This window comes from Echinococcus granulosus, assembly GCF_000524195.1.
Source record: "Echinococcus granulosus chromosome Unknown EG_S00018, whole genome shotgun sequence".
Classification (NCBI taxonomy): domain Eukaryota; kingdom Metazoa; phylum Platyhelminthes; class Cestoda; order Cyclophyllidea; family Taeniidae; genus Echinococcus; species Echinococcus granulosus.
This window is the reverse complement of record NW_020170398.1, coordinates 166,185-180,528: the sequence shown is the minus strand read 5'-3', so window position 1 is coordinate 180,528 and position 14,344 is coordinate 166,185. Positions and strand designations below refer to the sequence as shown.

The following is a 14,344-nucleotide window of genomic DNA, read 5'->3' as shown; positions in this document are numbered from 1 at the left end:
GTCTCCTCTTCACTTCTAACTGCTGAACTTGTTGTAAAAGTGCAACTCGCAGCAGACTTGTGTCTCGGTGTGAAGGCGGGAGGTTGTAGTGGAGTTCACTTAGAGAGTAATTTTTTAAGAGGCTCTTTGCAGTTACCTAATGCTTACAATAAAACTCAACGGACCTATATTGTTGCACTGCATTCTGCCTTCTTTAGTCTTTTTATCTTACTTTTGCACCACATGGATGCATTCAATCAAGTGTGCTTTTCTGGATTTTTTTTGCTAAAATTTATTTCAACCAGTGCTTCTATTTCTTTTTTTCACCACGTCTCTTCGTTTTTCCATGACTATGCATATCGTCCCGTGGTTGTGGTAATCGTTGCTGGTAGTGTGACCACCTCATCACCAGTCTTGCATTTTGAAGTGCAATTTATTTTTATAAAGTACATGTTTAAGCATACATCTCTTTGTTAAAAAAAAACATGGGCTTGTTGCAGTAGTACCATTTAAAGGTACATTTTTAGCGCTGCCATTAAGACCTTCCTTCTTTGGAATGACGACTTTGATTTGACACTTCACGGATTGTAAGAGTATGATGGTTTCCTGATTTCTACTCGTTTATGATTGTCTTCCCAAACCCATTATCTGATGCTGAAATGTTTTATTACTTGACAACCCTTTTTGGAAGAATGTCTACTAATTGCATTTGGGTAATTTTTGCTTCAGGTCGAACGACTGAACGCGCAAGTACTGGCCCTCACCATGGATTTAACCAAGTTCAAAACGAAATACCCAGCCTAGGCTGAGAACCCGGATATGGAGACATGATGGAACCCCTCCTCTCCCCCAATTATGATGACTTTTTCTAGCGCTTATTTTTTGTCGCCGAATTCTATTTTTGTCCCTCCATGAGAAACTCAAATGCAAATAAATCTTCAATTTGTATCTCTCAAAGTGTAAAGCGTTCTCACTCACAGCACTGGCCCCAAGTAGAGCATTTTTGGAAGTTTCTCAACTATCTCAAGGCAACCATTCATGATTCATAAACACTGGAAGAAAAGCACTATCAACAAAGAAACCATTCTTTTTGTTTCACGGGGACAAATTAAAATAGGGAAGGGACCCGGGCGATGCGTGCAGCTTGTGAAAATGCACAAAAACAGTAATCCTAGCAAAGAGGGGGTTAAGGTACATTGGGCATGGAGACTGCGGGGAAGCTCATCGTCTCAAGGCTTGCAGGTGACCGTAGTACATCAGGTAATGCAGAGCCACCGCCCAATTCACCGCCTGTAATTTATTAAAGTACACGTCACCAGTGAAGAAAAAGAAGCAAAACGACGTAGCTTCTTTGCTCACGCAGTTTGACTCTCACTTAGCCCAGCATCATGCAACAAGAAAAATGAGGCGGTTCAATGCTGGTGATGCTTACATGACCAACTCACAATGACTGAGCAGTCTAGGATAAAACAGGATGAGTAAGAAACAGGATCACAACTTAGAACCTGAGCCTAGCGCCAAAAAGTACAAAGCAATGGGAATCGTGTTTTACGATAATCAACATGAAGGACATATCAATTATTCATTTTGCCCTATTAAACGCCTTTGTCCATACCTCTTGTTGTTGCTTAATTACATTGAGAGTGTCTTCAGCTCGCTTGAAATCCTTCAGTTCAAGGACTAAAAAGAGGGTAAATCCAATAGGGATTGCTTTGCCGGAAGCATGTATGAACAAATGAATAAAACATACATGAAATGAATTGCTTTACAAGTTCGATAGCGCCCGTCGATAGCCGATTCAGAGAGATGTCCAAATGAAGGGAGGAGATGGAGGCCAAAATCACCTCCTTTCCTGGAATCTTCAAACCAAATAAAACACCATTTAAGCAACAATAAGACGGAAGAGGGGCAACATTTTGAATATAATACCTCTAAAGAAGAGTCGCTCAGAACCTTATTGACTTGAGCAGACAATCGAGAAAGTGTAGAGGTGCTGTCATTGTTTGGTGGCGACTGTGGAGACGGCAACTGCTGCTGCTGTTGGGGCATCAAGGGAACATGAAGTGGTGTTTGCGGCACAAAAGGGTGCCCGCTAGAGAGAGGCGGGACCTGAGGGAAGATTGGAGGTACAGAACCAATACTGGAGTGAACCCCACCCGCCACAGAGGAACCGGCGGCTCCAACACCATCGACAGAGTGGAATACGCGCGGACGGGGGCGCCGTGATGATGCTGCGCTGTCAGAGACGCCCAGCACAAGCGCTGGTGGGTCGTTCCAACCAGCTGGAAAGAAGAGGGGAGAAATAGAAAAAAAATAGTTGTGAGAATAAACTCACAGAAGTTGTGCACACTCTGGATGGCTCATGTGCTATGGTTGGGTATTCCACTCAACAGAGGAGAAAAGCTAGGGATTACCAGTAGGATTGGGGAAATGTTGCAACGAAACGGAAATGGTTAAAACACGATGCAGAATTTTGGCCAAGAAAACAGGAGATATGGCCAAAAGATAAGGTTCACCCATTTATACACGGTGTTTTTTATTAGGAAAAGTAGTAATGATTGGGGTGACTATTTTCCATCAAGTAAGGCCGCCAGCACGACAAGGTTTTTCGGGGAAAAAATTACTAGGCAACTGTTTATTAAACTTACGATACAAATAAGTCTGCAGATACAACGGAAAACGGGCAAAATTAACAAGAGCTCAGAACAAAATGAAGGAATAGATGAGGCGAAGAGGGAAGTGGGGGAACGCGACGAGATAAAAGCGGATAAGAAGTGCCCTCCCAGGCCATAAAGTAACGCATCATAGTGACCAAAGTAATAAAGTAAAACTGTATCGGGGATAAGCAAGTACGCTTGTTATTTTAAAACTGCAACGCGTATTGAATTACAGACGGAACAATAGATAAAAATGCACACGAAAGCCTCGCAAGTGTGAGATCACAAGAATGTGAATTCTACTAAGCCTGAAATTCAAACTCGACCAAAAGGGTAAAACGGGTGTTGAAGATCTAAGAGATAGCTATCACCACATCCCGGGCACGCGTATTTGGGTAAATCAAAATATGAGGATTGCACTTTGATTGACCTAAAGTCAGTGGCTTTGCGCGCAATACACCTGAGTCCAGACACACGTTCCAAGATTTGCTTTAAGTGACCTCTACTATAAAATAGCTTTTACAAACACACCGACGTATCTTACTTGAATAAGGGCAAATTCAATGAGCAGAAGTTTGACGGATAGTTATGTCCACGAAATACCTCGTAGCATGCCAGAAAAGGGAATCAAACTTACGGGCACAAGGAATGGACATCCCAGACGATCGCAATAAGGCACCCTGCGGTAGAGCTGCTTAAAACAAACAAACGGATGGGTTTGCAATCACTGAAAAGGCAAATGATAGAATCTGCAACAAATTAAGGAAAATGACAAATGTCTAAAGTTACATTTGCATAAATGACCAGTTTAAAAATATTTTTAATTAAGATTATAGACATTCTTAATTTTTTACGAGGTGAGTGAGGACAAAATCGTATTTAAAATCACAGCAGTTGCACCATATTCGGTTGCGCATTAGGTGTACTCCTAACTTGCTGACAAAGACTGCCATATCTATTCAGGGTCTCAATTCGCCCGTCCACTATTTGTCCTTAAATTATTTTCTCAGTTGGGTCAGGTTTAATGCTAGCCTAGTCGACTTCTCCTAATTAAATAATTTTTTATTTGTGGTAAGCTGAGCGCAATCTGTTGCAAAAAATCGTTAAATAAAGCTAATCGGTATGAAATAACAGTATTTGAAATATATAGCCAAATGACTTCGGTAGCGAATAATTGAATACCATTTGTTGCCTCCGTTTTGTAGAGTGAATTGTTTTGGAACGTATACGACAACAATGTGAATTGTAATACATATAATTACTAGTATGTAGGTATTCGCTTGTTTTAAACGTTAACGGCGTTGGCGTTCAAATAAGGAACGTTGGGAATTTCTAGCCAGGAATCATTGAATTGTTTTGGGTTCTCCCTTTCGCATAAACTGTTATGGCCAAAAAAACCTATGATCTTCTATTTAAATTGATGCTAATCGGCGACTCTGGTGTTGGCAAAACATGCATTCTCTTCCGCTTTGTGGATGACTCCTTCTCCTCGTCTTTTATTTCTACAATAGGGATTGATTTCAAAATAAAAACAGTTGAAATCGATGGGAAGCGTATTAAGCTACAGGTAATTGTCTAGTATGTGTCGCGCATAAATCATAGATATGGGACACCGCTGGCCAGGAGCGTTTCCAAACCATCACTGCATCCTACTATCGTGGTGCGATGGGCATAATGTTGGTCTATTCGGTGACATGTCGTAAATCCTTTGAGAATATTTCAAAGTGGATGTCAAACATAACTAATTTAGCGTCTGAAGAAGTTGAGAAAATTATCGTTGCTAATAAGACTGACAAAGTTGATCAGCGTCAAGTGTCTGTGGAGGAGGGTCTTGCTGTTGCTGAAAGATACGAGGTAAGGCGATTTCTCAAAAGTGTCATATTTTAGGTCAAACATTTTGAAACAAGTGCGATGAATGGAACAAATGTTGAAGCAGCCTTCTTGGAACTCACTAGATCTATTTTGAGGAAAGTTCCTAGAGATCAAGGATCTGCGGCCCCGATTACTCGTGTTCATAATCTCAACGCTAAGTCTCAGTCTTCCTCATGCTGCTAAGCTGCTTTTAAGTAATTCGTACTTATTGTATCCAAATCTCGAATCTCTTGTGTCCCTTTTCTCCCCGTTCAATAACCTCATTCTGCCTCCGCATAATTCCGTGTCAATTGGCTACCACACTCTAACTCCCGACTCTGGGAAATCTACTGTGATGATTTCTGTTAAATTTCCAGCTTGCATCTTGAAATCATTGTGAGGTAACACTGTTCCTAGATCGTGCTTTTATGCCATTGTAAATATATTCTACTTAAATCTTCATCTTTCGCTGATGGATGTTGCTAGTGGAATTTACATTCTTTTTAAGGTTTTGTTTGATAGAATGTTATATGACCAGCATATCCGTTCGTTCGAGATCATTGCAATTCAAGGGTCAGGTTTCCCCCCACTTATTTTTACTATTTAATATTAGACATGCTAGGACTCACTTGATTTTTTACTATAAAATATTCTAGTTTGTGTTCGTGCTTCATTATCACTTTTTAACTGCATCGCGGATGTTTAAGCAAGTTGAACAACCCAGGCCACTGCTATTAACTTCAGATCATGCAATAACCGTGAGGGGAATATTTAGCGCCCTGAATGTGGTAATGATCTCTTTGCGCATGTGGTCTCTTTGTTTGCGGAATGTTTAATGTTAAAACAGTGCTTATGTGTGGATTCCGTATACCCATGAATCGTCGTGAATTACTAAAAAATTCTCAAGTTGTGCAGCTTATTTTCATAGTTCTTGCCATCTAGCTAAACTCAAATGCCGGTTTTTGAGTTTGATCTGTGCCAACCGTTTTGGTCGTTTGGTTCTAATGCGAAATCTAAGGTCCCACTTAGCTTCTCTGACGTAGTGCCGGGCGGTTATTCCGAACTCGAGGATCGGTCACTTCCTAGCCCCTTCCCTGTCTGCTGAATTTGAGAATTTAGCGGTCTTCAGTTACACTGTATCGCTGATAAAGAAGCCCTTATTCTTAAAGTCCTGTCTGGGAGTTCACCTTCCCTGGCTTTATTTTTGCAGTAAATTAGATTGATCGTTGATGGATAGATAGATCGTTGTTCAGTTCGTCAAGACAAGTAAGCACACACCGATGTGTTGACTTCGTAATATAAGATTTTATTTACACTAAGTTGTCGTTGAATTCGTGTTTTTTTCTAACCATATGAATTAACGCTCAGCACAGTTGATGGAAGGATTATTGGCGGACGTCCCTACCACAACACAGTGCCCCTTCCACTTTCAAAAAGCATCTTACCGGAAGCATTCAACAGAGTTGCGTTTGTGAGACCTATTTTCAGCTTACACTTAGGGTGGCTGTATGTGTCCCTAAAGTGCAGAATAACTTTCAAAGAGGCAGATTCCAAATTTATTTCACATCTTCGTGCAGTTCTTCGTTTGATCCCTTAGTGTTATTTTAAGCCGCCATTAGGAAAGTAACCAACTACTTCTCGAGATACACGATTTGGATCACAAACTTTGGCTAACTCCACGTTAAATTGTAGCTGAACAACCTGTGCACACTTTTGTAACCACTTGGAACGGTGAGAGTACACTGCACAGGTCAGTCCGATTCTGGCCTATGCCCTGGTTGCAATGTCGTTGAATCACAAAATAATTCTCTTGTAAATCTGCTTTGTTTTGAAGCGCACATATGAATATGATGCTCCCAAAAATGTGGGGATCATTGTGAACAGAAGTATATTCTTGATCTGTTCAAGGAAAATAATTGGATATACCGACAATTAGTGCCAAGTAATGAGTCATCTAATGGGTTGCTTTTTGCGCTTGAACTTGTTTGTGGAAGGGTATGACTTGGCCTGCCTACACTTCTTTTTACGATATCATCGCTAACGCTACTGAAGGCTGTATTTTAATATCTGTCGTCCATAAGGCGGTCATCGAAAAGAAAAAGGCAGATAGTCTAATCTTAAGCAGATGCAGAGCTTATTTGGGCGCTTTTAGGATGGAAAACGCCTTCAGGCTTCAAGAAAGTTTCACTTCACTTGCACTCCATTAGAGTGCAACCAGATCTTCGCTTTTCTTCGATGAATTGTGGTAGACGTGGATGTAATAGGATGACATTAAATGACGTGACACCATAAGGACCTTTTGGGCATCTCAGAACGGTGGCATGAGGTTAGGGTTATGCCACCTAGAACGCTAGTCGTCCAATTCTGTGCATTGATGGCAGAGAGATGGCAGTCGAAAATGGAATCAGACAGGACTAGAGGTAAGGAAGTTTCTTTTCATCAAAATAGGAGTTGGATGGGCAAAAGATTACAAACGGTAGCATAAGTATGCGTGTTAGGTGCTCCAATGCAAAATGTTGGGAACTCTACCATTGCTTATCCACGTGCTTTAAATCATTGAATATATTCCACCAAACGAATTAATTTGAGGTGAGACTTACCTTGGACTGATTTAAAATGCTTGAACAACTGAGGTAGGACATGGATTTATGCAACAATCAAGGGCAAGATTGTCAGTGAAAGCAAAAGCTTGGGCAATATATCAATTTAGAAGATACTGGGATTCCAATACATTGCAGTAGCGATAGTATTTTAATGTAGTGATTCGCGTCTTCCGTGAAGTCATAAGAAGTCACAACAGGACGATAGAAAAGGGGCTGAGGGGCTATTGGAATAACATTAAGGTCATACACCAGACGAAAGTACATTTTGTGGATACCTAGGTGCCCGCCTACTAAAATGTGGATTTGAACAAACTATCAAGGCACTACAGCATAACTTACTACCAGGTAATGAATTTTTACTGTGGAGGTACTGCAAGTTCAATTTAGATGTCTGGGCGCTAATGGAACATATTTTGATTAGACCTTTTTGTGGAAGGCGTCAGGGAAATTAAAAATTGTAGGTTTTATCTTTTGCCAAAATATGATTAAACCTATTCGAGTCCCAAATTGATCATATATAAGTACGTCAAGTGCAACAGGATACTTTGATTTGTGCTAATGAATACGTTAAGTGTACAGATGCAAAGAGTCAAGGATCTGGCAACTAAGGCAACAACTTTTCTCTAAAAGGATTACAAAATCCTATCCCACAAAAACATTTACTTTTCAAGCAATCTAATAACTCCAAATCAAATCAATCTTCCTGATCAATAGGTTTAAAACTAGAGGGACACCGACAAAACCATAAATGCTTTATAAAAGTGTGCCATAACGTAGTTGGCTTGCATCTGATGAGATGGGTAACTCTAAAATTATCCTCTCAAATTTGATGGTTTAGACAGCTGAATACATAATGTCTGGCGCATTTGGATTAATTCTAATGTCACATTTTTTTTGCATCATGCTTATTAAGAACGCTTAACACTTGTAAGTTTCCGGCCTAATCACGTAGAACTCTAGCGTTCCGAGTTTTTGCTGACGCCGTGATTGACTAAGGTAGGATGGAGGAAAGCGTAGTAGTGGCATAGAGGAGTGGTGGGCGGCTACCGGGATCTCCCGAATTCCGTGTCACAGAATATAAAATGTCAATTCACTAGAGGGCCACCATCCCAATGTCGGCAAAAGTTTGTACAAGGCTCCACGAGAAGAACAAAAATTTTTATTTGAAATAGATTACAAATCACACTAAATCCATCTCTTTGATGGTTTACTGTAAATCGCATGCATAGATCTTCAAAAAAATAAGGGTTTTAATTGGCGCATACAGCTTTCAACGTCTTTAATTGTGTTTTTGCCTACATACATTTTCGGCCAAGTACATGGATTATTTTTTCCGGAAAAAATACCTGTATAAATAAATGACCTGAAACTGTCAATTAAATTACTACTATCTATCCAATTTAAAAATGCAGCTTAAACCACTGAGGAATGTTTTAGTTGAAGGTGTTTAGTGATGTTGAGGTAAAATAATTAGTAGCACTATAAATGCGCGCATTAGAAAACCCTGAAAGGTCACCATACGTAATATTACATTGTCACGTATCTTTAAATTCTTAAAAGCAAGCGAGTTCATCTCAACTCAGTCACCGAATTTCTTAAGATTACTGTTGCTCAGGTATTTTTTTTCTAGCTAACTAGAAAATGGGAGCCCACCTTTTGAGTCAGTATAAGGCTTGGCCGTCGTAGCTCTTGTCGCTAAAAGTAGCAGCAGGCGGTTTCAGCATTTGAGTTCGTTGACACTAACTATGCCACATGTTTTATTTTAGTCCCATATGACAAGTCGTCACTAGTAATAAGGTTTACGGACGTCTTTAAATCAATTACGCCGTAAAAATAGCGGGAAACCTTCCCTACATCGACAGCCTCCATGTGTCCATCCAATACAATCAACTTTTAAGTTATTTTGCGAAAAATTAGGTTCTTCTGTCGAAGATGCCACGGGCGTTGGAAGTGGTGGCGCATCTAATCTCTGAAGGAAAAGCACATGATATAATCGTAATGGCTGGCGCGGGCATCAGTACAGCTAGTGGCATTCCGGATTTCAGGTAGATTCCATACGAAGGACGACTGCATTAAAAGCTCTCCAATAAACATAACACCAATGTGGTGCATCTGGGACGATATTATTTGTTTTCTTCTGTTCTATTTATTGATACGTGGTCTTTCTGATGATCTTAAGTTGTAAATAACTTTTAAAGTGAGAGGGTGTACGGGGGCCCAGTTTTCTTTAACTATCAGAATTGGTTCTTTCACAAAATTAATAAGAACGGGTGGTAAAATGCACTCATTTATTTCCCATGTTTGATTTCGCTACATTCTAAACACTAATAGTCATTCGAGCTTTATGTAGTGTTGATTAAGTATTTGTATTAGCTGTCACTGCCAGTACCTCATTGTTTCACTTCCTTAGAATTTTCCCCAAGATCAGCAACCAATTGGTCATTTGTCAGTAATTTCATTTTTATTTAACTTTCAGGTCACCAAAAACAGGACTCTACGCAAATCTCAAAAAATACAAACTACCTTATCCAGAAGCAATATTCGATATTAACTATTTTAAGATTCGACCCTCAGCCTTTTACGCACTCGCCAAAGAATTGTATCCCACAGGAAAATATCGGCCGAACATTGCTCATTATTTTTTCAGACTCCTCAACCAGAAGCGTCTGCTCAGACGCGTGTATACTCAAAACATTGATGGTCTAGAAAGAGGTAGTTAAATCCCACTTTGGAAGTGTTTGAAAGAAGGAATATCTAGTTTTTGATCTAGAGGCGAAAAATTCCTGCTTTATTTGTAGTCGCTGGAATCCCCGCAAGCAAGTTGGTTGAAGCTCATGGAACATTTGCCACTGCACAGTGTCTAAAATGCGAAAAATCAATCCCCGCGAGGATGGTCAAGGTTTGCCTTCCTAGTGATGATGTGTTTCGTCTCCTAATTTCACTTTTATTTCACAAAGTAACAACGTCCTTGAACGAGGCTTACAGGGTCATGGTTAAAAGTAGCGTCCCCGGCGTTAACTCCTACATTGAGTAAATATTGTCCATATTTGTGCGGGTGATTTGCCTTATCCCTTATCCAAAGGTTATATTGATGTTAAATCAAATTTTGTATCGATGGCAGTTCCACTTGCATGAGAGTTCTGACTTAATGCCTAACTATGAGTAAAGTCGTGAGATGTAATAGTAGGTTAGCAGTTCGAAATATTATTTGGAAATAAAAGTACACGGACAGTTTACTGCCGTGTAGTCAAAACAGACATCTCATTTACCGGTTGATGATTTAATAATCTAAGTTTAATCATATTTGTAGACAAAAATAAAAGGAACGAAGGAGAGTGATCATTTCAATTTGAATTTTTTCTTGCACCCACACACTTCTCATTCCTTTTGAATAGATTCACAAACGTGTGGAAGTCCCACTTGCGCCTTTTAACGCAGCCACCTCTTATGCTTTTAAATTAGCTTAGCATCTGACTGCCTCTTCATGGTACTTGGCTGCCAATCTAATAGCCAAAAACTTTAGGCAGCAATCGACAGAGGAAAGGTGGCACGGTGTTACCGTTGCAGGGGTCTGGTGAAACCAGATATTGTCTTCTACAACGAGGACCTTCCGGCAAAGTTCTGGCGCTATCGAGAGGACATTCCAAAGGGTGACCTGATTATTGTAATGGGCACCTCTCTGGAGGTTCAGCCCTTTTCGAAGTTAATCGTTGCCACCCACTCTAATACACCCCGTGTGCTCTTCAATAAGCACATCGTCGGACCGTTTAAGACCCGTCGTAGGCCCAAGGATTTTGTTGCTCTTGGTAGGCTCAAGTCCCTATTTTAACACTAAAAGGAATTAACAAAGAGCGTCTTTTGTTATATTTTTAAACCATTTATTGCTTAATAAATCCCTTTTTTACATCGAAAGTAACAGGTGTGAATTATAAATAATGAATCGTTTACGTAGCTGGGAAGTGATGCAATCCCGTAAGTTACATTTCTGAGCTTACAAGAAGTGATTAAACATCCCGGAGACCTGGTATTGTGGTGGATCTGACCCATGACACAGGGGCTCCATCTGTAACTTATGGCTGTAACTTGTTTGTAATTGTGTAGTGCCGTCTTACCCATTTATCACACTACTATCGGCAACTTAGATGCTATTTTCCTGATCTCTTTCTTCTTTTGTCTACTCCTGCATCCATCTATCGTGGATAAGACGAGCTATAAGTTAGGACTCAGCACAGGCTGTGTTGGCTCTTTTAATAAATGTTTGATTTTAAACTTTGTTTAAAGACTTGATCCAACCATTGCGCTGGGCGTTCGGGATTATTAAAAATTAATGCCTACTAAATATGTAAGGTTTGCGGTTTACCTTGCTATTATCGAGGAGAGGCAATTTTTAAAATCATTTTGTTAAATTCATATGCTTTGTTTATTAAGCTGGTCGATCAAACATTGTTACTAATTCACATCAAAATGAAAAAGTGTTCACCTCTGATGCAGTTGCCGTCCATAACTACCCATTGTTTTAATCTTAGCACAAACCTTTCCTCCGGCTAGTTCATTTTTAAAACCATAATTATCTTACAAAACCTAATTGTTTCAGAGTATCAGCCAGTTTTGCAGCCGTTCATCGGTCAAAATTCCCACCTATCTTCGTCGCTGCGCAATTTTCGATGTATCTATAAATTCGAATAGTTGCTGGAAAAATTGGGGATTGTGGAATAATAATTTAAAAAGCTTAGGGATTTTATGTTCAGCATCTTCATGTTTTAATGACAGAAAACTAAAGAATTTATTCCATTAGTCTAAGCACTTGAATTTTGCTATTTACAGGCGATATAAGCACACTTATTCGCGAGTTGTGCGCATTACTTGAATGGACCGACGAACTGGAAGATCTAATGAAGGACGCCGAATTGAGACGCGTAAGTTGGCCAGAAAAGTTTAACCTTCGCTTCATGAAGTCGATTTCAATGGATTGTTATTACACGCCTCTGTTTCACCTAGATTGACTATATTGGCCTAAGTCCCCTCAATGTAAATGCCATGTTACGGCTTCAAAATGAGCACCGCCGACGCAACGAGTCCAGAATCGTCAGAAACAGCTGTCAAACCACACCCACTATCTCCTCCTTTTTGCCCAATGTCTGTCTCGATGAAGAGATGGAAATGCGAGCTTGCATGGCCTCCTCTGGGGTCGCGCGTTTCCCTGTGCCAGTTGGTGATGATAAAAACCAGAAACTTCCTAGTATTGTCCTCGAATATCACAGAACTGAGCGGATGAAAATGCCCTATCCACCACATCGTCGTCGGGGGATATCCGTGCCTCCAATTCGTTGTGGTGTCGAAGAAAGCGGGGAAGGAGGACAAATGGATGAAGATCTGAAGGAAGAAACTTTAAAAAAGGTGAAAAAAGGAACTGTTTTGCTTCCAAAACGACTCTCTGAGATGCATATCACCACGGACGCGGATGAACAGAATTAGCTTTCAGTTGAATAATTTTTATCTCCCATGAAAGATGCATCTACTCAGTGCATATTTTTTATTTGCGTTAAAAACTCCTATTTTGGATTCCTTAGTAAGTGAACTATTCTTTCCTGTCAACTTGGAATAAATAAACACAATCTTTTCTTAAAGCAAATATCTCTTCAGGGCTACCGCCGTTAGTGCTTAATAAATGCTTAAATTATCCTTCGTGAAAGCGTCTGTAAACGGCGATTAACGGAATAGACGAAAAGGCTATAAAATCTATGGTACTACTTTATTTTCATAAACTGTTTAACATGTAACCCCGTGTACTCTAATGTGTGATGGCCTGCGTGAGCTAGTTAAAATGTTAGCCTCTACTGAAAGGCATGTTTGATGAATTCTTTGAATAATATTAGCTAAGTAAGCAAAATAATGACTTTCTATCACCGAATGCTCGCGACTCAAATTGAGGGTATGGTTCATTGCTACCACTTGTATTTAATGCTTTTCTTAAATGTATGTTTAACTACCCCGATGCTTGAATCTCCACAGTCTATACTTCCACTCGGCAGGATAACCTTCGGAGCATGCTACTAGCCTCTTCTGTAAGTAAATAATCAAAGACTCAGGGAACTACATTGGTGGCAGCGACAAGTTGACCCGATCCTAAAGGACAACTTTGGTGGTATCTATGGCTGAATGCTAAACCTTAACGCTATGAAAGAAGGGCAGCTGCTGTGGATGTGTGAATCCACGCTGACTCCTGACAGAAGAACTAAAAATAACCTCTTCGAAAAGCTTATTATGGAGCTGTCTGCGGTGCCTGTATGATGATGTTAATAGCGTAAATAGGCGATACCTCCTCTACATTAATGCCATCTGAATGGAACCTAGGCATTCCTTCGGACAGTACTGAAGTGAAATAGCAAGAATACGTTGATGTAAAACGTTAGCCACGTAAAACTATCTCGTTTCTTATCCCTACTTGAATGGCTCTGTTTTGGGTACACTACCTTAAGACTAGCAACTGGCAACTTGTTGTGGAGTATCGCGCGGTCTTAGCCAGCATTAAGCCAGTACATTTCCTCTTCCCTAATACAATTTCCAAAAAGGAAGGAAACCTCAGTTACGGTGGAATTGTCGAGGTAGACCAAATTCTAGAATGAACACCCTTTCATATTAAGGAAAACTCAATGAATTGTGTTTTGGTCCGTGAGTGGCTACATAGCTTCAACGTCAAGATAGCCCATGCGGGAAGATAGCTGAAAAGAGCGAAGGGACAGTGTTCAAAAGGCAGAGAGGTTTAATATTTTGCTCAACTGTATATTTGGCTCCGGTAGCACTTCTGGTTTAATGGATTCTAGTTTCACTCTTTGGCATGGTATTTGGGCCACGTTAATAGTCTCCCAACTCTTCTATACATTAGTAGTCGACAACCCTGGATTTACGCCAGGAACTCAACACTCAGAGATAAAATTAAATGCAAAATGAGCTGGGGATATGGAGTCACTGTCACTTTACCTTCAACAAGACGGCCATGTTATCAGCTTTATGCTCTTTTGTAGGCTGACAGTGCACAATCTACCCAAATACTATGTTATCAATCGCCTTAAGGGAAGTCATAAAGTCCTACGCATAGTATGCTTAACTTAAAATTGGGAAAAATTCTTATCTTACAATGTTTTAAGCTTGTTTAAAGGTTTGTTTGGGCTATTTTTAAAGCACCACTACTATTTTTTCTTCTCTAGGTACCCTAGAGGGGATAGTAGGACTACAGCTAACATATCATCTGTA

The 14,344-nt window shown here is 40.1% G+C and overlaps 5 protein-coding genes across 5 annotated transcripts in view; 4 read left to right on the top strand and 1 right to left on the bottom strand. All coding sequences in view use genetic code 11, as the record gives it.

Annotated features, from left to right (window-relative positions):
• The window catches only part of EGR_03432 (UHRF1-binding protein 1-like protein), a gene marked incomplete at both ends in the record, with an annotated part of 21,803 nt that extends 21,020 nt beyond the window's left edge, over nt 1–783 (top strand). The window contains one exon of the mRNA XM_024492681.1: nt 709–783. Coding sequence (XP_024352814.1) covers nt 709–783 — 75 coding nt within the window. The remainder of the gene's footprint in view (nt 1–708) is intronic.
• Nucleotides 784–1,200: 417 nt separating this feature from the next.
• Nucleotides 1,201–3,292, bottom strand: EGR_03431 (hypothetical protein; the record flags this gene model as incomplete). The annotated part of the gene is made up of 5 exons (XM_024492680.1): nt 1,201–1,269; nt 1,595–1,659; nt 1,730–1,838; nt 1,909–2,261; nt 3,274–3,292. 5 exons carry the CDS (start codon nt 3,290–3,292, stop codon nt 1,201–1,203), a joined length of 615 nt encoding a protein of 204 aa, XP_024352813.1.
• A 728-nt stretch (nt 3,293–4,020) lies between these two features.
• EGR_03430 (Ras-related protein Rab-10) lies at nt 4,021–4,691 on the top strand (the record flags this gene model as incomplete). Its single annotated transcript, XM_024492679.1, has 3 exons — nt 4,021–4,203; nt 4,239–4,490; nt 4,524–4,691. The coding sequence occupies 3 exons, from the start codon at nt 4,021–4,023 to the stop codon at nt 4,689–4,691; spliced, it is 603 nt and encodes a 200-aa protein (XP_024352812.1).
• Nucleotides 4,692–9,022: 4,331 nt separating this feature from the next.
• EGR_03429 (NAD-dependent deacetylase sirtuin-3) lies at nt 9,023–12,565 on the top strand (the record flags this gene model as incomplete). The annotated part of the gene is made up of 6 exons (XM_024492678.1): nt 9,023–9,135; nt 9,567–9,802; nt 9,889–9,989; nt 10,614–10,896; nt 11,915–12,006; nt 12,089–12,565. 6 exons carry the CDS (start codon nt 9,023–9,025, stop codon nt 12,563–12,565), a joined length of 1,302 nt encoding a protein of 433 aa, XP_024352811.1.
• A 266-nt stretch (nt 12,566–12,831) lies between these two features.
• EGR_03428 (Stromal cell-derived factor 2-like protein) overlaps nt 12,832–14,344 on the top strand; it is a gene marked incomplete at both ends in the record, with an annotated part of 2,945 nt that continues 1,432 nt past the window's right edge. The window contains one exon of the mRNA XM_024492677.1: nt 12,832–12,866. Within this exon, the coding sequence (XP_024352810.1) occupies nt 12,832–12,866 (35 nt within the window). The remainder of the gene's footprint in view (nt 12,867–14,344) is intronic.